Source organism: Mobula birostris, chromosome 19 (genome assembly GCF_030028105.1).
Source record: "Mobula birostris isolate sMobBir1 chromosome 19, sMobBir1.hap1, whole genome shotgun sequence".
Taxonomy (NCBI): domain Eukaryota; kingdom Metazoa; phylum Chordata; class Chondrichthyes; order Myliobatiformes; family Myliobatidae; genus Mobula; species Mobula birostris.
In genome coordinates, this window is record NC_092388.1 from 4,872,896 (window position 1) to 4,897,666 (window position 24,771).

General features: G+C 42.0%; 1 protein-coding gene across 4 annotated transcripts in view; it reads right to left on the bottom strand.

Moving 5' to 3' along the window:
- Positions 1 to 24,771, bottom strand: part of thrb (thyroid hormone receptor beta) — a 206,426-nt gene that overhangs the window by 41,524 nt on the left and 140,131 nt on the right. For 3 of the 4 annotated variants that reach the window (XM_072283152.1, XM_072283154.1, XM_072283153.1), the window contains exons 4-6: positions 12,528 to 12,628; positions 5,865 to 6,012; positions 3,535 to 3,755 (exon numbers count right to left, since the gene is read on the bottom strand). In XM_072283152.1, the coding sequence (XP_072139253.1) occupies positions 3,535 to 3,755; positions 5,865 to 6,012; positions 12,528 to 12,628 (470 nt within the window). The remainder of the gene's footprint in view (positions 1 to 3,534; positions 3,756 to 5,864; positions 6,013 to 12,527; positions 12,629 to 24,771) is intronic. The other variant, XM_072283155.1, reaches the window with a different exon arrangement.

A 24,771-nucleotide genomic window follows, 5' to 3' on the forward strand; every position in this document is an offset into this window, starting at 1 on the left:
TTTTGAAACACTTTGCCATGGCAGTGCAGGACATGAAACTGAACTGATGGAGAGACAGAGGTCGACTGTAAAGCCCACTCACAGAGAAAACTGATAGGTCTACTTAGCACAAACAGAGATCAATCAGGATGCTCGCTCTTGCTCCCGCTCTGGATCTCGCTGCCGCTCCAGTTCTCGCTCCTGCTCCCGCTCTCCCTCTTCCTCTCATTTCCAACATAGTCTATATAATTTGCAGGCGTCAGGGAGCTGCTATTAATATGCGGGAGACTCCCGGAGCTTCCGGGAGAGGTGGGATGTCTGCATTTGCCATCTCCAAACTTCTGGTACTGCTCCTATAGCCAGTGAGGACACAAGTATTTTCTCCAAGAGTTTTCCAACCACTGCCCTACAATTTTCTGGTTTGTCTCTGTTGCCCTACTTAAACAGAACAGCAACGTAGCCATATTCTCCAATCCTCTGGGGCATCAGTAATATCACGATCAAAGCAATTGGGAGAGCCTAACACCAAGTTATCGTCTTAGTCGCTTTTCTTATGAGTGTAAGAACCTGTTTGACATTGTTAATGTGGAATGCTGCAAGTCCAATCCACTGACTTATTGGCGGATGGCAGGGGAGCTGCGTGCCTCATTTGTAGTCAGGACTAGGCCTCAAGCCATGATGTTGCCTGTTTACAGCCACCCAGGAGAGAGGCGCCGAAGTCCTTGTGCTCCACCGGAGCTGGTGTGGTGCACTGTCCAAGCTGGAGTTGGTGCTGTCCCCCAGTGTTCGCTCAGCAGAAAACAAGCTGTACTTGGTTCGACTACAGACCGCTACAACATTCACGGACTCAGGGTCTTGGGCTATGTATTTTTTTGTGTAACTGTATTTTACTGCTATCTTATATGTACTCTACGTGCTTGAATTGTGTGTAACTGTTAGTACTGTGTTTTACAGCTTGGTGCAGAGGAATACTATTTTGTTAGGCTACACTCACGGGTGTTTGTGTGACAATGAAACTTCAACTTCACTCTGTTTAAAGGGATGTGGGCAGGATGTTTCCAATAGTGAAATGGGGGAGGTCTTAAATGGGTTTTTTGCATCTGTATTTACTAAGGAAACTGGCATGAAATGTATGGAATTGAGGGAATCAAGTAGTGAGATCATGGAAACCGTACAGATTGAAAAGGAGGAGGTGCTTGCTGTCTTGAGGAAAATTAAAGCGGATAAATCCCCGGGACCTGACAGGGTGTTCCCTCGGACCTTGAAGGAGACTAGTGTTGAAATTGCAGGGGCCCTGGCTGAAATATTTAAAATGTCGGTGTCTACGGGTGAGGTGCCGGAGGATTGGAGAGTGGCTCATGTTGTTCCATTGTTTAAAAAAGGATCGATAAGTAATCCGGGAAATTATAGGCCAGTAAGTTTAACGTCAGTAGTAGGTAAATTATTGGAGGGAGTACTAAGAGACAGAATCTACAAGCATTTGGATAGACAGGGGCTTATTAGGGAGAGTCAACATGGCTTTGTGCGTGGCAGGTCATGTTTGACCAATCTATTGGAGTTTTTCGAGGAGGTTACCAGGAAAGTGGATGAAGGGAAGGCAGTGGATATTGTCTACATGGACTTCAGTAAGGCCTTTGACAAGGTCCCGCATGGGAGGTTAGTTAGGAAAATTCAGTCGCTAGGTATACATGGAGAGGTGGTAAATTGGATTAGACATTGGCTCGATGGAAGAAGCCAAAGAGTGGTGGTAGAGAATTGCTTCTCAGAGTGGAGGCCTGTGACTAGTGGTGTGCCACAGGGATCAGTGCTGGGTCCATTGTTATTTGTTATCTATATCAATGATCTGGATGATAATGTGGTAAATTGGATCAGCAAACTTGCTGATGATACAAAGATTGGAGGTGTAGTAGACAGTGAGGAAGGTTTTCAGAGCCTGCAGAGGGACTTGGACCAGCTGGAAAAATGGGCTGAAAAATGGCAGATGGAGTTTAATACAGACAAGTGTGAAGTATTGCATGTTGGAAGGACAAACCAAGGTAGAACGTACAGGGTTAATGGTAAGGCACTGAGGAGTGCAGTGGAACAGAGGGATCTGGGAATACAGATACAAAATTCCCTAAAAGTAGCGTCACAGGTAGATAGGGTCGTAAAGAGAGCTTTTGGTACATTGGCCTTTATTAATCAGAGTATTGAGTATAAGAGCTGGAACATTATGATGAGGTTGTATAAGGCATTGGTGAGGCCGAATCTGGAGTATTGTGTTCAGTTTTGGTCACCAAATTACAGGAAGGATATAAATAAGGTTGAAAGAGTGAAGAGAAGGTTTACAAGGATGTTGCTGGGACTTGAGAAACTCAGTTACAGAGAAAGGTTGAATAGGTTAGGACTTTATTCCCTGGAGCGTAGAAGATTGAGGGGAGATTTGATAGAGGTATATAAAATTATGATGGGTATAGATAGAGTGAATGCAAGCAGGCTTTTTCCACTGAGACAAGGGGAGAAAAAAACCAGAGGACATGGGTTAAGGGTGAGGAGGGAAAAGTTTAAAGGGAACATTAGGGGGGGCTTCTTCACACAGAGAGTGGTGGGAGTATGGAATGAGCTACCAGACGAGGTGGTAAATGTGGGTTCTTTTTAACATTTAAGAATAAATTGGACAGATACATGGATGGGAGGTGTATGGAGGGATATGGTCCGTGTGCAAGTCAGTGGGACTAGGCAGAAAATGGTTCGGCACAGCCAAGAAGGGCCAAAAGGCCTGTTACTGTGCTGTAGTTTCTATGGTAATAGTGTGAGAGTCCAGGACCAGAGGGTACAACCTCAGAAGAGAAGGGCGTCCTTTTAGACAGAGAGCTGGAAGAGTCTTTTGGATCATGAGGGGAAGTTTGCTCTGGTAACTGGAGGGAGGAATCAGTAGCAGGCTAGGTGGAGATTGAAATGTCCCTGAGTTTAGAGAATAGATGTACAGAAGTATGCATTGCCAAGGCTTTATAAGGCATTGATCAGACCACATTTGGAGTGTCGTGAGCGGCTTCGGGCATCTTATCAACCCCATTCTCCGGCCTTCTCCCCGTAATGATTACCGCACTCACTAACCAACGACCCATCAACCTCCACTTTACTATACCCAATGACTTGGGTATATTAAATAGCCCAGGGTATCTGGCCACACAGTGAGTGCCATTTTGGGTACTGATGAGGGCATTTTTTAACATGCTGGCCTTGGTTATTCAGGGCATTGAGTTTGGGAGTTTGGACAATATATTGTAGTTATTTAAGTTGCTGGTGAGGACACACTTGGAGTATTGTGAACAGTTTTGGTCACTCTGTTATAGGATGGTGGTGTAGTGGCATCTGCACCGTACTTTGAGGAGAGCTGTCCCTTGATCTGTACTTATAAGCTCTTGGTAGCAAAGAATATTTGTGAATTCTCACATCATTATTATTCCATTTGGGGAGATAGTCTTTCCTCAGACCCTTGTTCTCAAAACATAGACAAAACACAGAACCGCTTAATTCTGCAAGGAAATGCTCAAAGCCTAATTTTTCACCTACTGCCAAGGAACTTGCCAGAAATTTTCTCCTCTGCTTCCAGCGGTCTCCCTGGGCGTTGGTGGCCATGTGCGCCTCAGTTACTGTTCGTATAAGTTCCCATTCCTCGTCTGTGGGTTCCGGTTTATTAGCGAGTGTTTTTGTCAGCTCCTCTCGTCGCCTCTTCTCTCTGTTCTCTTCAATTAGTTTACGTTTTGCTAGCCGTTTGCCGTCATCCAACACCACTAATTACGCAAGAAAGGAAATAGCAAAGTTAACACCTTTTCTATGATTGCTACTACATTAACCTGACAGCAGTAATGTTATTAATACAGTATAGTCCAAAAGTCTCAGGAACTTATATATAGCTTATATACAGTATCATCATAATTTTATTGCTGCCACAAGAAAAAATTGCATTGTATTGCATTGTATTGCTGCCACAAAAAAAAACAAATTTCTTGACATATGTGAGTGATGATAAACCTGATTCTGATATGGGTCTCTACTGAGGACTGAGAGAGGGAAAAGGGCAGGGAGAGGGGAATTATGGTTGGGAAAAGAGAAAGGGAGGGGGAGGGTGCGGCAAGCACCAGAGAGACATATAGATGCGTCTAAAACACAGTACTCTAGGTTCTCCCTACTAAACAGCTAGTTCACTGGGACTACACACATCTCTTCGGGATAATATCTTTCAGGCACTGCCAGGCTTTTACGGATACGTCACCGAGTCCTGGAAACTTGAAGTAGAAGCCAAAAGTGCTAAATAAAGAGTTCGAGTCCCCTAATTTCCTGAAATACACTTTATTCCTACAGGAACATCTTTCAGTTATAAACTTTATAAACACATAATATCACCTGATTTTAAGATCGGGGGGGGGGGTGGTTTATAAGGTGATGTGAGGGGCAGGCATTTCTACACAGAGAGTGAAAGTTGTATGGGATGGGTTACCAGGGGTAGTTGTGGAAACAGGCAGTTTGGTTCAGTTTAAGAGGTCTTTAGACAGACACATGAAAATGAAGACAAAGGAGAGTTGTGGGTGATGCACAAGGGGACATTTAGTTTCAACTGGCATCAAAACTGGCCAAAATTGTGGGTCGACTGCGCAGTGATTAACCATTTTAGTCAGAGCCCCTCTATCTACCAACCTCATCACTGCCCTACACTGTAAACATTTTAAATCATTTTTCATAATGTTGTTTAGAATATAAACCCTCCAAGAGAACCACAGCCTTTGGAGGCTTGTGTGCCTCAATGACCCGGAGAGCTATGCTGGCTGGAGTCCCGGCTTTATGCTTTGGCACTTGGGAGAGCCACAGGTCAAAGGGTAGGGGCCAGACTAAGAGTGGTCCACCGACCCTCCAGGTTCAGGGGTTCAGCACAGGGGTAACAACCCTGACTGGTCAAACAAAACAGTAATGAAGTATTCTTCAACATCTGAGTGTGACGATATTCCGGAGTCTCCACCCGGGAGAATCTGGCCAAGGGCAGACAGGGATGGAGGAGCTTCCCTGCTCCCTAAACACCAGTAGTGTAACGGGCAGTGGGTAAGTACATGCTGCTATTTATGTATTAACACATATTTTATTCTGTATCTGTACTTTAAACACTAATTTTAATTTTTATATAATTCTTCATAATTGCTGAATATTGATTTTTTTGCATGTCACGCCCTGACCAACGCACCATAGCAAATTGCCAATACATGTAAATGTACTGTTATTCATTATGTGCTGTGTTGTACGATGTGGGCACTCATGCTCCTTCCATGACTATGATTGTTCTTGGCAAATTATTCTGTAGAAGTGGTTTGCTATTGCTTTCTTCTGGGTAGTGTCTTTACAAGATGGGTGAGCCCAGCCATTATCAATACTCTTCAGAGATTGTCTGCCTGGCATCAGCAGTCGCATAACTAGGACTTGTGATGTGCTCCAGCTGCTCGTACGACCATCACCACCTGCTCCCATGGCTTCACGAGGCCCTGATCCGGGGGGGGGGTGCTAAGAAGGGGCTACACTTTGCCCAAGGGTGACCTGCAGGCGAGTGGAGGGAAGAAGCACCTTGCACCTCCTTTGGTGGAGACGTATCTCCAACACAACACCTCATGTCTGTACTTTAAGTTCTAACTCTATGTCTTGTATATTTCTTTATTCTTTATAATTGTTGACTGTTGCTTTTTGGTTGCACTGTCTCACTCTGACCAACACACCTAATACATGTAAATAGTGAATAAAGCTGATCCTTGATCCTTATTGACTAACTGTAAATTTGTCAGTAAAAATTCTAGAGGGAAGACTAATTTAAAAAATAAAAAAATTGATACAGTTGACAAGGTGATATGAAGCTTGCTTACAGTCAGTTGCCATGCCGACAGCAATGCACTTTTTGAACCGGCATTCTTGACACTGGTTCCTTGTAATTTTATCAATGATGCATTTTCCATTGTGTTTACAGCTGTACGTCGGATGAAGATTCTTCTGTATGGTTCTCCTAAAGAAACCCTAAAATCAGAAGACTAGAATTTATAAGAAGGTATTCCTTTACTTCGTCTTAATACAAAGTGACATTACACACAGACAAAATGGAGCTCAGTAAAATCCTACAACCTTCAGTGTGTGCACTAATTTTGTAGTAGGAGATTACTTCATTCGTCGGGAGTTCGGCCTTTCTTGTGTCCTGTCGTATCCTGATACTGTGGGCATTTGGGCATGCCATGTTTGGAGCATCGTGGGCATGCTATGTTGGCGCTGGAAGTGTGGCGACACTCTCAGTTGGTGGTAAAGATAGATACATTAGGGCAGGGGTTGCCAACCTTGTTGATGCCATGGACCACATCAATTAACCAAGGGGTCCGAGGACCCCAGGTTGGGAATCCTTGCAATAGGGACATTTAAGAGACTCTTACAGTAGTGCTAGAAAGTTTGTCACCCCTGTAGAATTTTCTCTGTTTCTGCATAAATATTACCTAAAATGTGATCAGATCTTCATGTAAGCCCTTAAACTAGATAAAGATAACCCAATTAAATAAATAACACCAAAAACATTATACTTGTTCATTTATTTATTGAGAAAAATGATCCAATATTACATGTAACTGTTGGAAAAGGTATGTGAACTTCTAGGGTAATACCTTCTACAAAAGCTATTTGGAGTCAGGCGTTCCAATCAATGAAATGAGATTGGAGGTGTGGGCTGTAGAGGTGTCCTGCCCTATAAAAAAGACACACAAAGTCAGGCTACTGACAGAGCCTGCTCTTCTCAAGAAAGGTCTTTTTTTGAGCACCGTGCCTCGATCAAAACAACTTTCTGAGGACCTTAGGAGAAGAATTGTAGAGAGGCATGAAGCTGGAAAAGGCAACAAAAGCATTTCTAAAGACCTGAGTGTTTATCAGTCCACAGTTAGAGAAATTATCTACAAATGGATGAAATTCAGTACTGTTACTACTCTTCCTAGGAGTGGGTCTCCTGCAAAGATCACAATGTGCAATGCTGAAGGAGGTGAAAAAGAACCCAGGTTAACAGCAAAAAACCTGCAGAAATCTCTAGAACTTGCTAAGGTCTTTGTTCACGTGTCCACTATAAGAAAAGCACTGAACAGGAGTGGTGTTCATGGAAGGACACCATGGAGAAAACCACTGCTCTCCAAAAAAACATTGCTGCATGTCTCAAGTTTGCAAAAGACCACCTGGATGTTCTACAAGGCTTCTGGGACAATGTTCTCTGGACAGATGAGACAGAAGTTGAACCTTTTGGCTGAAGTGTGGATTGCATGTTTGAAGGAAAAAGGGCACTACACACCAACACCAAAACCTCATCCCAACCGTGAAGCATGGTGGAAGGAGCATCATGGTTTCGCTGCCTCAGGGCCTGGACAGCTCGCAATCATTGAGGGAGCAATGAATTCCAAGTTGTATTAAGGCATTTTACAGGAGAATGTCAGGGCAGTAGTCCGTCACCTGAAGCTTAATAGAAGTTGGATAATGCAACAATACCATGATCTGAAAGACAAGTAAATCAACAACAGAATGGTTTAAAAAGAAAAGAATTAATGTTTGGGAATGGCCGAGTCAAAGTCCTGACCTTAATCCTATAGAAATGTTGTGGAAGGACCTGAAGCAAGCAGTTCATGAAAGGAAGCCCACCAGAGTTGAAACAGTTTTGTAAGGAGCAATGGCCTGAACTTCCCCCAAGCCGACATGCAGGACTGATCAACGGTTAGCAGAAACGTTTGGTTGAAATTATTGCTGTACAAGGGTGGTCACACCAGTTACTGAAAGCCAAGGTTCACATACTTTTTCCAACAAATATATGTAATATTAGAACATTTTTCTCAATAAATCATTTATTTTAGAATGTTTTCTGTGTTATTTATTTAATTGGGTTCTCTTTATTTAGTTTTAGGGCACATGAAGATCTGATCACATTTTAGGTCATACTTATGCAGAAATAGAGAAAATCCTACAGGGTTCACAAACTTTTTAGCCCCGCTGGTCATTGTAAATTGTTTTGTGATTAGGCTGGGGTTAAATCAGCAGGGTGCTGGGCAGAGTGGCTGGTTGGACTGGAAAGGCCTGTTCCATGCTGTATTTCTAAATAAAATATTACAGCATGTGGGTGAAAGAAAAATGGAGGGCTACATGGGAAAGACTGATCTTAGACTAGGTTTAAAGGTCAACACAACACTGTGGGCCGAAGGGCCTATACTGTCCTGTTTTATATTCAGTCTGCACAGCTAGCTATTTTATTGGCTGTCTTACTAACCAGTTTCACTCCAGAGTGTAGTCACATTGCTATTTAAATCTCAAAGTAAATTTGTTATCAAAATACATATATATTACCATAAACAGCCCTGAGATTCAATTTCTTGCAGGTATTTACAGGGGAAAAAATGCAATAAAATTTGTGAAAAACTCTAAGTCAATACGTCCATGATAGGAGAAAAAATTAAGCCATTTGCCCATTCAAGTCTGCTCTGCCATTTCATCACGGGTGACCCAATTTTCCTCTCAGCCCCAATCTCCTGCCCTCTCCCCATAACCTTTCATCTGCTGACTCATCAAGGATTAATCACCCTCTGTCTTAAATATACCCAGTGGATGTGGCAATGAATTGGAGGACAATTCACCGGGTACACTTATAGGAGAAAAAGAAATACAATAGAGTTTATGAAAAACTACCCATAAACTAAAACCGACAATTAATCATATGCAAAAGCAGACAAATGGTGCAAATAAAAAATAATACCGAGAGCACAAGCTGTGGGAGGTAGGATGATATACGCTATGACCTGCAGAATAACGTGTATGATTAACCTTCGATTCATTCAGTGCTCCCTTCTGATGCCCGCTAACCCTCTCCCTCGATGGGCGGAACTGTGATGTTGCTCCTATAGGTTGTTTGATGAAGCTTAGTGGCTGCCAAATTTAGCTTGATTTTTGGAATTCTTTTCCAGAACTGTGTCCAACAGCAATCTGTACATTATGATGATGTAAGTCATACTGGAAGAGGCGTCAATAAGGATAATGGTAAATGGGGTTTTGGCTGGATTTATGCAAGACAGGATTAAGACGACATTAGTAAGCGTATAGCACAGATTCAGCACCACCTTTTATACTGAGCAGTCATCGAATACCTTTCAGACAAAATATGAAAATGCTGCACCCATCAGGGTGGGCAGCATCTATGGGTAAAGTGTGGTGTTAGCCACTACGCTATCGTGACATGGAAGTAAAAGTTCAAAGTTGATTTATTATCAAAGTATGTACCTGTCACTATATACTACCCTGAGATTCATTTTCTTGCGAACATTCACAGTAGAACAAGGAAATGCAATAGAATTAATGAAAAACTTCACACAAATAAAGACAAACAACATGTGTAATAGAAGACAAACTCTGCAAATACAAAAAACCCCAAATAATAATAGTAGTTGTTAAAAATAAAAGTAATGGATATGTTCTCCCCTCTCCCCCACCCCAAGTCCAACATGTATAAAGCCCTCCCCACCGTTGAGCACACCTACACAGAGCACTGTCACAGGAAAGCAGCATCTGTCATCAGAGACCCCACCACCCAGGACATGCTCTCTTCTCACAGTTTACCAGGAAGGATGTACAGGAGCCTCAGGACTCACACCACCAGGTTCAGGAACAGTTATTACCCCTCAACCATAAGGATCTTGAACCAGAGGGGATAACTTCACTCAACTTCACTTGCCCTGTCATTGAAATGTTCCCACAACCAAAGGACTCACTCTCAAGGACTTTTTATCTCATATTCTTGATATTTATTGCTTAGTTATTTTTTTTTATTATTATTATTTCTTTCTTTTTGCATTTGCAGAGTTTCTTGTCTTCTTCACTCTGGTTGAGCGTCCAGGTTGGGTAGTCTTTCAATGATTCTGTTATGGTCATTATTCTACAGATTTGTCAAGTATGCCTACAAGAAAATGAATCTCAGGGTCGTATGTGGTGACATACATCAATAGATTTGCACACACTGTGATAATAACATTTACTTTGAACTTTAATAATAATAATAAGTAACTACTAAATAACATTGAGAACATGAGTGGTAGAGTCAACACTTGCACCTTATCACAATATTTTGATTTTTGGATGTTTTTAGTATTTACAGCTTTACTTAAAAGATTTACTACTTTTGGAAGCATTTGTAACTAAAATGTGGAATAATAACTACTTGTAAGTGAGAATTTCTTCTTAAAACTCCAAATAAACGACTCTGTGCCACAATAAAATTAGACCCGGGAAGGAAATATTACAAGTAACAATCAAACACTTAGTCAAAGAGGAGATGGGGATCAGAGCAGAGATTTTTGGGAGATACAGTGGAAGATGGGGAGGCGGGGGCAATTGATATGATGGGAAAATGTCCACAAGTTCAGGTAGTGAACAACGGGGAATAAGGTAGAGAATTATCCCAGGACTGAAAGAGTTAATATATGAGGAGCATTTGAATGAGGGGGGAACCCCATTGGAAACATCTTCTTCACATCCCACTCTGTCTCGGCCCTTCAATATTCGATAAGTTTCAATGACAACCTCCAACCTCATTCTTCTCAACTCCAGTGGGTGCAGGCCCAAAGCCATCAAATGCTCCTCATAGTCATACTTTATTGATCCCGAGGGAAATTGGTTTTTGTTACAGTTGCACCATAAATAATAAATAGTAATAAACCATAAATAATTAAATAGTAATAAAACCATAAATAGTTAAATAGTAATACGTAAATTATGCCAGGAAATAAGTCCAGGACCAGCCTATTGGCTCAGGGTGTCTGACCCTCCAAGGGAGGAGTTGTAAAGTTTGATGGCCACAGGCAGGAATGACTTCCTATGACACTCAGTGTTGCATCTCGGTGGAATGAGGCTCTGGCTGAATGTACTCCTGTGCCCAACCAGTACTTTATGTAATGGATGGGAGACATTGTCCAAGATGGCATGCAACTTGGACAGCATCCTCTTTTCAGACACCACCGTCAGAGAGTCCAGTTCCATCCCCACAACATCACTGGCCTTACGAATGAGTTTGTTGATTCTATTGGTGTCTGTTACCCTCAGCCTGCTGCCCCAGCACACAACAGCAAACATGATAGCACTGCCCACCACAGACTCGTAGAACATCCTCAGCATCATCCGGCAGATGTTAAAGGACCTCAGTCTCCTCAGGAAATAGAGATGTTACATTAACCCTTTCATTCCCAGGATCATTCTCGTGAATATCCTCTGGACCCTCTGCAATGCCAGAATACGCTGAGGGTTTATGCTTGAGCAGCTGGGAAGAAGAGCAGGTGGTAAGCAAGGATGCCGTCACCAAAGGTGACATCTGGGTAGCTAAGAGTGGGGTTCAGTCCTTGAAGCAGCAAGATAGCAAGTCAGGCGGTTAGCGTAATGCTACTCCAGCTTGGGGTGTCGGAGTATGGAGTTCCATCCCAGTGTCCTCTTCAAAGAATCGATATGTCCTCCCAGTGGAATGCATGTGTTTTCCCCGGGTGCTCCAGTTCCCTCCCACAGTCTAAAGACATACCGTGAAGGATAACTGGTCATTGGAAATTGTCCCGTGATTAAATCGGGGTAATGGGGGTTGTTGGGCAGTGCACCTCAACGAGCCAGAAGGGCCCACTCGGCATTGTGCCTCTCAATAAATAAATAAAGGATGTTGCATCCAAAGGCTGCAGGAGGTAGAAACAGAATGCACAAAGCCAGGTCAGAAATGATGTCTGTTTGCTAATGAACAGTCTCGGTCTGAAACCCTGACTGCTTATTCATTTTAATAGAAGCTGTCTGACCTGCTGAGTTCCTCCAGCAATTTGTATGTGGTACAATTAGTCCTCTGATCAGGGTCGCTTTAATTTGGTGGAAGGAACAGATTTAAACTGTTCCTGTTACATCTTATTCTGCATTGTTATTGTTTTAATTTATTTTATCTCAGTGCACTGTGTAATGATTTTGATCTGTATGAGCAGTACGCAAGACAAGCTTTTCAGTCGATCTTGGTACGTATAACACTAATAAACCAATTCCAAAACCGAATAGTGGCAGCACTCTCTGACCATGTCCTCTGGCAATTTACACCAAGAATAAATGAATACGCTTTATTATTTTAAACACAGAGATTTTGCAGATGTTGGAAATCCAGAGTAACACACACAAAATGCTCGAGGAACTCAGCAGGTCAGGCAGCATCTATGGAGGGGAATAAACTGTCGACGTTTCAGGTTGAGACCCTTCATCAGGGCTGGAAAGGAAGGAGCAAGAAGCCAGTTCATTATTTTAAATTTGTTTCTGCAGTCAGATTTCTAAAACTGCGGCAAAAGCAAGACATAGATCTGGGAAATGATGACGTGATTGAGGACTTGAGAGTAAAGGATGGTTGGAGTGTTACCATGGAAGAGGATTATCCATCGGTTTTAAAGCTGGGGAGAAGGATCTAAGCAGAGGGAAGTATTGACAAGGAAAGATTTGCAGCACTCATGACTGCTGGAGGACTCACTCACCTTACACCCCTCACAGGTAATGCAACGATAATGGTAGCCTGTGGCTTTGTCCCCGCACACAACACAGAGCTCATCTTTGTCCAGATAACTCGGTATGTAACCTTCAAAGTGACACAAAAGAGAAATAATGAGGGTTACTGAAGTTTCTACAACAGTTGCAGTGACTAAATGAGGTCACTCAGGAGAGCAGCATGGTAGGGCTGCGGTTAGCACAAAGCTTTACAGCACCAGCAACCTGGGTTCAATTCCCACCACTGTCTGCACCATCCGACGCAGATAATGCATTTCACTGTTCACTCCAATGTTTCAATCCTCATGATAAATGAAACTAATCTTTTTAAATCTACCTTTTTCTTTTCAGTGACGATGGAACTGCTAAACTAGAAGGTTATTGGTAGGGGTGGCACCGAACACAAAGCATTATGGCAGGTATCAGTCGGAGATGAGGAAGGCACGGCATGTGTACACCACAGTGTTGCAGATTCCTCCAAGGATTGAGATGAGTGTCCAGAGATGTCCATGGAATCACAGTGTCATAAGACAAGGAAACAAACAGGTCCCGTGGCCCACCAAGACCGCAAAAATGACTGATTTATACTCATCCAACACATTTATTGTCCTTCCTCTCCCAGCAATTCAGAATCAGGATTATTATCACTGTATTTCATGAAATTTGTTCACAACACGCTGGAGGAACTCAGCAGGTCGGGCAGCATCCGTGGAAACGATCAGTCAACGTTTCGGGGCAGAACCCTTTGTCTGGGTTCCGGCCCGAAACGTTGACTGATCATTTCCACGGATGCTGCCCGACTTGCTGAGTTCCTCCAGCGTGTTGTGAGTGTTGCTTTGACCCCAGCATCTGCAGCGTATTTTGTGTTCATGAAATTTGTTGTTTTGCGGCAGCAGTACACTGCAATACTTAAAAAGTTACAATAAGAAAGATCAAAAAATAAATAAATAATGCAAAAACGAGCTAAATAGTGAGGTTTCATGAACCATTCGGAAACCTGATGGCAGAGGGGAATAAGCTGTTCCTAAAGCATTGAGTGTGGGTCTCCAGGCACTTGTACCTTCTCTCTGACGGTAGCAATGAAAAGAGGACATGTCCTGGATGATGGATGCTGACATCCTGAAGATGCCCTCAGTGCTGGGGAGGCCAGTGTCCATGGCGCTGCCTGAGTCTACCACCTTCTGCTGCCTTTTTTGACCTGCTACAGTGGTCAGATGGTGATGCCACCAGACAGAATGCTCTCCACGGTACAGCTGGAGAAATTTGTGAGTGCCTTTGGTGACATACTAAAGATTTCCCCTGGATTCTCCTCCTCAAAGCACACTTACAATGGTCAATGAACATACAAGATGCCGGTCTTGGAGGCATGAGACATGAGGCAGTTGCCAGAAACCCATCTGGTCAAGGGTTCATGCTAACTTCATAGAGAAGGCACTGAGAACCAGGATTAAACCTGGATTGCTGGAGACGAACACTGGGAACTCCCTCAGAGCGCAACTGTGTCAAATTAAATTTTGGTAACTACTTCATGCTGATATGTTTTGTCATTATTTTAGCTTTATGCACTTAGAACATAGGACACTACAGCACGGTACAGGCCTTTTGGACAATGATGTTTGGCCAACCTTTTAAATACTCCAAGATCAATGTAACCCTTCCTTCCTACATCCCCCTCCATGTTTTTATCATCTACGTGCCTACCAAAGTGAGGTGGCAGGATGGAGGTGTAAGGCACTCCTTCCCTCTGCTAGCCTGCAGGTCACCCTTGGGCAAGGTGATGCACCTGCTTAGCCCCCCATCAGGGTCACGTGAAGCCACGGGAGCAGGTGGTGGATGGTCTTATGAGCAGCTGGTGCACATCACAAGTCCTGGTTATGCCACCACTGAAGCCAAGCAGGCCAATCTCTGAAGAGTATTGATAGTGGCAGGGGTCACCCGTCTTGTAGAGACACTGACCAGAAGAAAGAAAAAGCAAACCACTCCTGTAGAAAAACCTGCCAACAACAATCATGGTCAAAGACGATGGCTGCCTATGTAATACGACAGGGCACGTAATTAATCAGCTAATCTGAGACTCTTAAATATCCCTAAGGTATGTACCTCCACCCCTGGCACGGCATTCCACACACTTTCAGCTAATTTTAAAAATAGGATACATTCTTCCTCCATGATTCAAGATAAACATAAGCATAAACAGATAATGGAAATGCCATCATATTGTGGGTTAGAGTTGGGGACATCTTCAAAAGATATCCATCATGAAGTGTCCTCACCATCCAGGACATCAATTTAAAAAAACAGTGATGCAAAGGAGCCACATAGAACACGACAGCACAGTTACAGGCCCTTTGGTCCAGAGTTTTGAGCCGACTCTGTATCGTCTCCAAGACCAATCTAATCCTTCACTTCCACACAGTCCTCCATTCTTCTATCATCCATGTCCCTAATGTATCTGTCTCTACCACCACCCCTGGCAGTGTGTTCCATGGACCCTCCACTCTTTGTGTGACATCCCTCCTATACTTTCCTCCAATCACCTTCAAATTATGTTCTGTCATATTAGTGATTTCTGCCTTGGGAAAAAGTCTCTTATCAAAATGTACATCTCTATCAAGTTACCTCTCATCCTCCTTCACTCCAAAGAGAAAATAATAACAATAACTGATTTATAGAGCAAGTTTCATACTGAGGATGTAGTTCAAACTGATTTACAATAGGATAAAGTGCAAACATATGAATAAAAGAAAATAAAAATGTTAGTTGTAATCCCATATTTTCTGCTAATTTTACCTTCCAGAAGCTTGTGCCCCTTTTGCATTAAATACTTCTTCTCCCCATCATGTCTCTTATTTTTCTAGACAGGCAAATCCACCCAAGACAAAATAGTCCTTGTAAATCTCAGAATGCTCTCACAGCTCCCTTTAGTACAAGTCACAAAAACACGAAAATGACACTTGATATTGTAGCTGATTTCTTATTAATTCCAAATTTCAGACCATCTCTTGCTAGTACAACTTGCCTTTCATTTGACGCTATTATTGTCACTGCACATTTAATGTTTCTTCTCGGTTATGAATGGCTTTGGATTAGCACTCCCGGAGAACAATTCATATTTTAGCATAGGCAAATCAGTCCCTTTTTGATTTACTTTCTTATATAATCTCTTTCGATATTGCGTTTCACTGTGTTTCGATGTACATGTGAAAAATAAATTTAAACCTGAATCTGAATCTTTCCAACATCACACTTGAAGTCAGATTTTTCAATTTTACAAACAATTTAAAAAGATGGGCACTGACATGTATCGAGCTAAAATCTATTTACAGTAAATTGATAAGGAATAATGTTTAATTGTCGCGGTGCAGAGTAAGATTTTCAGCTATTTTCTGCCAAATATATTGACAGGGCCATTTATTTACAGAAATAAATTTTTAGAAATATACATCTTTGCCCAGTGAGTTACACTATAATACAAAGCTCCTAATAAATTTATCGGTAATACAGTGTGGTGCAACTGAATTAAAACTATGCTCTGGCAAAATTTTGCAACATTTTCAACCTGGAGATAAAAATTGTGAATGAAATTTTGACCTTATAGCATGTTACGGAATGGCAGGTAATTTTATAGCACACTGACACATTAAGCCTTTACATTATTTCATAACTTGAGACCACACTTTCATACTTGCATTGGAATATAAGAAAATAATTGATTCAGAATTTCACATCAAAATAGTTCACAAATCTAAGCACGAACTTGGGTATTTGTGCAACTGAGAAATCCTCACAAACAGCAAAACATTCAGACACTTCTATTCAGGGTTTCTGGGAATCAGACAGGACAAATCAGAAAACGAAAATTAGGTTTGAGAATGTATGGTACCTTTTCTCGGAGAGAATGATGGTGATTCTTCTTGACAAAAAACACCTTTGCCATCACTAAAATATTCAGGCTGGCCGAAGCGATTCATACTTGTATTCATGTTACAATACTCGTTCTTGAACTCGTTTCCAGGGAAACTGGAAGGCTGATTCACAATCCAGGTCTGGTCCATGCAAATGTTACTCCCGTGAGGAGCCAGAACATTATAGCAACCATAAACCTGGTTGTCCTCTCGATATCCACAAAATTCTGGTGGCTGCATGTAGCAATCATTGTTGATTGGCAATGGTGCCTCGTATATATCTTGCACATAGTAGTTCATTTTACGTCTATATGGTGCTTCCAAAATAAACTTAGAGGACTGATAATCTTGTGAAAAATATTACCATAGAATGATGCATCTCAACATCGAAGTTAGGCATTTCTTGTGCATGCGTACCACTCGAAGTTCTGAAATCCAATTTATACACAGGTGCTTGCAACACTCCCTACCGATTGCTACACAACAAAGGAAGCAGAAGGAAGACAGCCAAAGCCAAGGGCCTTAATCTGTGATGGGGTCCAATTTGGGTGACAGACAGATGCATAGTCAAGTAGACTACCGTCAGACAGCAAGCTCAATACTGAATCAATTCCATCCAATCCATAATCTTTTCTTAAAATTACTCTAATCCACCAAACCAGGGTGTATGTCTAAAGGAAATATGAATTTAAAATTTTCATGTTAATTTTGTAATGTTAATAAGGTAATAAGTAAATAAATCCATGAAATTCTACTAAATTGTGTTTATAACTATGCTATCATAACTTTAACACTATTATTAAGTCCATTGGTTGTTTTAAGAGTATTAAGTTGTTCTGCAATTAAGCACATTAGCAATTTGTTTTAAGGATCTGTTTGGAGTCTCAGAGTTCACCCCATCAAACAGATAATCAATCTACTGGCTAAAAACAATTAATTTATTTTTAATACAAGAAATAATGGATAAGTAGATTTAACGGCTAGGAATGAAGTAAAAAAAAATCAATAACAGCATGTACCACTGATTATAAACTAAGACTCGCAAAAATTCATTAGCCGTATTGATCAGAGTATTAGCCTTATGCCAAGTTAGCTTGACAATGATGATTATATTAAGCAGATCCCAGCAGGCCTTTAGCAGATAAAGATATGTGCATTTTAACAAATTAAAAACAATTAAAATATTACTGATTTCAAATAACAACCAAATTCAGTTTTAATGTTTAATCAGTTGTAAAATCCTCAGTGTGATTAATCAATGTGCAAAAGTGTGACATTGAATTATGTCGGAAATTTAGATTGGGTGGGTGGCAGGAATTGGAACTGGGTGCTGTGAAGGATTTATACTGAGCAGGATCCAGAGAAAAGCTGAAACATTTGATAGGTAAACACTACAAAAAGTGCCAGGGCTACACATTAAGTTATAATAATGCACATGAAAAAGTTTTACACAGATCTAATGAAAACATTTTTTCTAAAGTTAATGACTATATAACGAGAGTCAGGCAATAAGACTTTAATGCGATCAAATCTGACATCTGTTGGTTTTGAGGTACTCCAAGGTAAAGAGTGGCTAAATCTGCAGGAATCAGGCGATTATACCAGTTTAACTTTTTCATGAGGTGAAACACTTTAATCTTTCCTACGTCCGGTAAGTCTAAATCAACTTTAACTGAACGTTTGTTTGTTAGATCATTTCGAAAGAAATGAAGTTGAGTGCATTTTTAAATATTCCTTGGATCCCAAGATCAAAGTTCAAAGAAAATTTATTATCAAAATACATATATGTCTTCATATACAATCCTGAGATTAATTTCTTGCAAGCATTCACAGTAAATACAAAGAAACACAATAGAATCAATGAAAGACCACACAGCAAAACCTTCGCTACCAATCAGCTGTAGCCAGATGGTCAGAATCCAACAAGGATCAATTTTATACACCATTTACATTTACATTAGGGATTTGCTATGCAACAAAAAACAACAACATTCAACAGTTAGGAGTGTGGTCACTCGAGCTGAGTATGATGTTCTCCTAAGGGGTTGTCTATCGGTGGGTCCTCCGGTGCCTGTAGAGGCTGATCCAGGACCCACGTATTCTGGTGCCGTATGGACAAGAGAAAGTGGAGGCTGTGGTTAGTGGCTGGGTCTTTCGGTTATTCAACTTCAACAATTATGAAGAATAAAGAAGTATATGAAAATAAACTTATGATTTAACGTACGGACATTGAATAAAATCTGCATCAATACATAAATGCCAGCAAGCATTTACAATATAAACAGCATTGTAAAAATGCTTTCATGTGTGGAGTGATGAGGGTAATAGATAGAGGGGGTGGGTGGGGGTAACTAGAGTGGTTGATCAGATTAATCTGCCTTTTAAGATGATGTGAAAATTTCTGATTTAATAGCCCTACAGCACTTTCCAGAGCGAGTGTTTGGAAAAGGCACTTTGCAGGGTGTGTTGTGTCTGCTGTGACTTTTATCTGCTTGTTTCTTTGTCCTGGACACATGTAAGTCCTGTAAGTGATGGTATATTTCAACTTATTGAGAACTTGCAACCTGTTAACCTAAAAACAATTCACATTGAACACCAAAGAGTGAACTAATGAGAAACTTCCTATATTAAATATTAACCTAGATTTTGATACCATTATTCTCACCATTTATCTTTGGTGGAGATATGTCTCTACCAAAGGGGGTGTAAGACGCTCCTTCCCTCCACTAGTCTACAGGACACCCTTGGGCAAGGTGTAGCATCTGCTAATCCCCACCCCTGATCAGGGTCACATGAAGCCATGGGATCAGGTGGAGCAGGCGTGAAGGCAGTAGCAGCTTGGTCGTACGAGCAGCTGATGCACATCACAAGTCCTGGTTATGCAACCTCTGACGTCCGGTAGACAATCTCTGAAGAGTATTGATAATGACTGGGGTCACCCGTCTTGTAAAGACGCTACCCAGAAGAAGGCAATGGCAAACCACTTCTACAGAAAAATTTGCCGAGAATACTCAGACCATGATTGCCCACATCTTACGACACAGCACATAACAAACGATTCTCACCACATAAAAATGTCTATAACCTCTTAATATCGACAAAGCAACTTTTCTCCTCAACATCTTCACCTTTAAAGAACACTGCTGGTAAGGACAAGATGATTTCATTGCTATCATTTTAAAAGTCCATGCAAGAATCGTAGGAGCTGGAAACTGGAGTCAGATTGGTTTGCTTCTTTCCAAATGTACCTTCATCCAGTTTGAAGAATTGTAGCGTAGCAGTTTGCACAACACTTCATAGTACCAGCAACCCAGGTTCAATTCCCGCTGCTGTCTTTGTGGGTTTCCTCTGGGTGCCCTGGTTTCCTTCCACATTCCAAAGACGTACTGGAGGGTAGGCGAATTGGTCATTGTAAATTGTTCCATGATTAGGTTAGGATTAAATCACGCGATTGCCGGGCGGTGCCATTTGAAGGGCCGGAAGGGCCTATTCCACTCTGTATCTCAATAAAATATATAAAAATAAAAATAAAACTGTGTTTCCAATACAATGAAGTAGAAGCGGCATTTAGAGTTACCTTATATAGAAGTGTACAGGAATGAGACATCGTGTTGGGCATCGTTGCTTGCAGAGAACCATGTTCTGTGTTGCTGCTGCAAATTTTCTTACGTTTTACAATAGCAGTCATGTCTCACTTCGCAGTGATGCTCTGTCTCTGGGGGGAAGAAGTCATTAATGCCTTCACGCTGCTCAGACACTTCTCCGCACCTCCTGCAAACAATGAATATCCAGAACTGCGACTGCTGAATTTATTGCACAGCTAAGTGATCACCTGAGGGCCTTGGGTTCAAAGCTGGCCATGAATTTTCAGGATACAAGAAAAGTGGCCTCAACCTGAACTGACATCATTCTTATCGCCTGCTGTCCTAAGGCACACCCCCCTGGCCCAACTTGACATCTTCTGGAGTCCTTTATAGAGTCCTCTGCATTCTCACCTGATCCTTAACTGTAAAGAACATCCAATGTAATGATTAAATAGTTGAAGAAGAGGTGTATTATATACAAAATAATTGTGGTATTAAAATAACACAAAGTAAAAAAGACCATTGCACAAGCTGAAATTAGACCATTTCCAAAACAAAAACTGAATTCAAGGTAGATGTAAGCTGACTCTCTGCCCCACTTTCGCACTCTGTCTCCCTGTTGCTCAGTCTCTCTCTCCCCCTCAAGCTCTCTCTGCCCCACTTTCGCACTCTCTCCCAGATAGTCTCTCTCTCTCTCTCTCTCTCTGATACTTTCTCTCTCTCCCTCATACTCATGCTCTCTCTTCACTCACCTTCTCTCCCTCATGTTCTCTCTCTATCCCACTTCCCCTCTCTCTCCCTGACACTCACACACACACTCTCTCTCTCCTATGCTCACTCTTTCTCATGCTCACTCACTCTTTCTTTCCCTCTCTCTGTCTTTCACCGACAACTGCGAGTTCCCAACAAAGAGCTCACATTATCATTTACTCATACCGCTCAAGGACAAATCAGAGTTAAAATACCTTCACTACCGTAAACAAAATGGCAAAGGCTTTGTTTCGGCCCACTTCGGAGGTCAGACAGTTCTCTTCTCTGGGATAATGAAGGAGAAGCCAAGTCCCATTGGCCACTGACAAATATGAACAACAAGTGAATCTTGATTAAATGGACCCAGATCTAGACTCAGAGCCATGGTTATTATCACTGATGCATATCACATGAAATTTATTGTTTTGCTTTGGCATTTCAGTGTGAATACATAAGACTGTAAGATATAGGAGCAGAATTAGGCTATGCAGCCCATCGAGTCTGCTGCACCATTTAATCTTGGTTGATCATTTCCCCTCTCAACCTTACTCTCCTGCCTTCTCCCCATTGCCTTTCCCCATGTCCTGACTAATCAAGAACCTATCAACCTCTGCCTTAAATGCACCCAGTGACTTGGCCTCCACAGCTGCCTGTGGCAAGGAATTCCACAGATGCACCAGCCTCCGGCTACAGCAATTCCTCCTCCTCTCTGTTCTAAATGGACGTCTCTTTACTTTGAGGTTGTGTCCTCTGGTCTTTGACTTCCCCACCAAAGGAAACATCCTTTCCACATCCACTCTGTCAAGGCCTTTCAACATTTAATAGTTTCTCTGAGTACTAAAAACTACTACAAATTACAAAATAAACGTTGCACAAAAGAGGAATAATGAGGCAGGACTATGGACTTTTCAGAAGTCTGATGGCACAGGGAAGAAGCTGTTCCTGAATTGTTGAGGCTCCTGGACCTCCTCCTTGATGAGAAGAGGGCATGTCCCGGATGGTGAGGGTCAGTAACGATGCTCCCTGGCACCGCCTCTGGAAGGAGGTGAGGGTTGTGCTTGTGATGGAGCTGGCTCAGTCTACAACCCTGGGCAACCTCTTCCAATCCTGCAGACTGGAGCCTCCACAGCAGGCAGTGATGCAACCAGTCAGAATGCTCTCCAGCGTACATTTACGGTAATTTGCGAGCGTCTTTAGTGCTATATCACACTTCCTTAATCTCCTAATGAAATGTAATTGCTGTCACGCCTTCTTCGTGATTTCATCGATATGCTGGGCCCAGGATAGACCCGCAGAGATGTTAATCCCAGGGACGAAGCTGCTCACACTTTCCCCTGCCTCAGTTCACGAGCTGTTGAAACTCATTCCCATTTCGGTGTCAGTTATGGACAATTCTAACCGGTTTCTGCCAAGCTCCCAGCTTTCATCCTTGGCAGACCCGAGATCATTCAAAACCCTACAGTGCATACATGATCAATAGCAAGCCCTAACACTGTAGAGCCATATTGACTTCAGATTTAAAATTATACATAGCTACACATCCTTATTTCAGAAACCCTTCAAATCCTTACCCCTTCTTATTAAGGTATCCCTTATGTTTTCAGTAATCCCTTGAGTCATTCTGTCCAATTCTGTGTTTATAATACCATAAGACATAGGAGCAGAATCAGGCCATTCAGCCATGCAAGTCTGCTCCACCATTCCATCATGACTGATTTATTATCCCTCTCAACCCCATTCTCCTGCCTTCTGTCTGTAACTTTTGACACCCTGACTAATCAAGAACCTATCAACCTCCGCTTTAAATACATCCATTGACTTGGCCTCCACAGTCATCCGTGGCAATGAATTTCACAGATCCACTACCTTCTGGCTAAAGAAATTTACCCTCATCTCAGTTTTAAATAGACATCCCTCTATTCTGAAGCTGTGCCTTCTGATCCTAGACTCTCCCACCATAGGAAACATCCTCTTCGCATCCACTCTTTCAAAACTTGATAGGTTTCAATGAAATCCCCCCCACCCCGCCAATTCTTCTAAACTCCAGTGAGTACAGGCCCAAAGTCATCAAATGCTCCTCATACGTTAACCCTCTCATTCCCGGGATAATTCTCACAAACCTCTGGATCATCTCCAATGCCAGCTCATCTTTTTTTAGATAAGATGCCCCAAGCTGCTCACAATACTCCAAATATGGTCTGATCAACCCCTTACAAAGCCTCAGTATTACATCCTTGCTTTTATATTTTAATCCTCTCAGAATGGAGGCTAACGTTGCATTTGTCCAATTTCATCTTCTCAACATGCCTGAATCTAATTGCTACATCGTTAATGGTAATTCAGCTTTAGGGAAACTGGTTGTTCCAGTTTATCAGCATGTAAGTGTCATAACAAAGAGGGCACGACAGCGCCTCTTTTTTCTTAGAAGCTACGTAGATTCAGCGTGACACAAGCTTCTATAGATGCACAGTGAGAGTATCCTAACTGGTTGTGTCATGGTCTGGTATGGAAACACCAAGGCCCAGGAATGAAAAAGTCCTCAGAAAGTTGTGGATACAGCCCAGTCCATCACAGGCAAATCCCTCCTCACCATTAAGCACGTCTAGAGGGAGCACTGCCACAAGAAAGCAGCATCCATTATCAAGGACCCTCACCATCCAGGCCATGCTCTCTTCTTGCTACTAGCATCAACCAGGAGGTACAGAGGCCTTAGGTTCCACACCACCAGGTTCAGGAACAGTTATTACCCTACAACTAACAGGCTCCTAAACCAGCACAGATAACTTCATTCACCACATGAACTGATTCTACGATCTACTGAGTCCCTTCCAAGGACTCTTTATGGCTCATGTTCTCAGTATTATCTTTATTTGCACTGTGAGTCTTCTTTTGCCCATTGGCTGTTTGTCAGTCTTGGTTTATATATAGTTTTTCATAAATCTATCGTATTTCAATACTTTCCTGTAAATGCCTGCTAGGAAAATGAATCTCTGGGTAGTATATGGTGACATATACAGTGAATTCTGGTTAATTGGGACACATCGGGACCAGTACATTTTGGGTCAGATAAGTGGCTGCCTCAATTAGCCAAATTTTCATGGAAATAGATGAAAACATATAAAAAAGACAGACTATCATTTAACTGAGTAACAAATTATGTATTTAAATGAAATACAGAACAAGTACGTACACAAACTATATTATGATAGTACTATAAAACTGTAGTTTCTAACAGTTATCCACAGTGTACACTGCCATGTTCTTTTGATTGTCTGATGAAGGGTCTTGTCGTGTTCATTCTGGGGCAGGTCACTCACCTGTGGGCCCCACTGGACAATTAGCTCCCACCCTTACCTCCAAGTAGCTGCTTGCATGTGACAGAGGCCGCAACCCGGTACACCGCTTCGACAGGTGGGCTAAACCAGGTAAGGGTAGCCCCCGGTGAGGTAGGGACGTGCTTGTCCTAGGATGTAAAGTCTGCACTGGCAGACTGGGTGCACAAGACCAAAGTGAGATCCAACAGCTGTAGAGAGCGAAGGGAAAGACAAGAAAGGGAAAGAAGTACTTATGGTCATCTACTAAAACCAAGGAAGTCCTGAGTTTGTGACGACTACTTGTACCACTGGGCCCAGACTTCCAAGGCCAAGAGAGTGGAACTGCCCCAGTGCAGAGGTCTCTTGTCAATGGACATCCAACACCCAGTACAAAAAACAATGAGTCAAATGGAGGCTTGCTTGAGATGCTGATGCATTTTGGTTAGAGTTTATTTAAAATCACTAATCAGTAGACCACTTTCATGACTTTGTAAATGACATTTTATTTCTAAAATCCGGTCAATAATTTACACTTTGGTGAGGAACAATTACAACAAATTCAAAAACTCTACCTGCTTAATGAATATCAAATTATTTTATTTTTTGCTTTGTAGCTTGTCACATCAAAGCACTTCTCTTCTGAAGCACACTGACTATTTCCCTAATGAGGATAATTTTTAT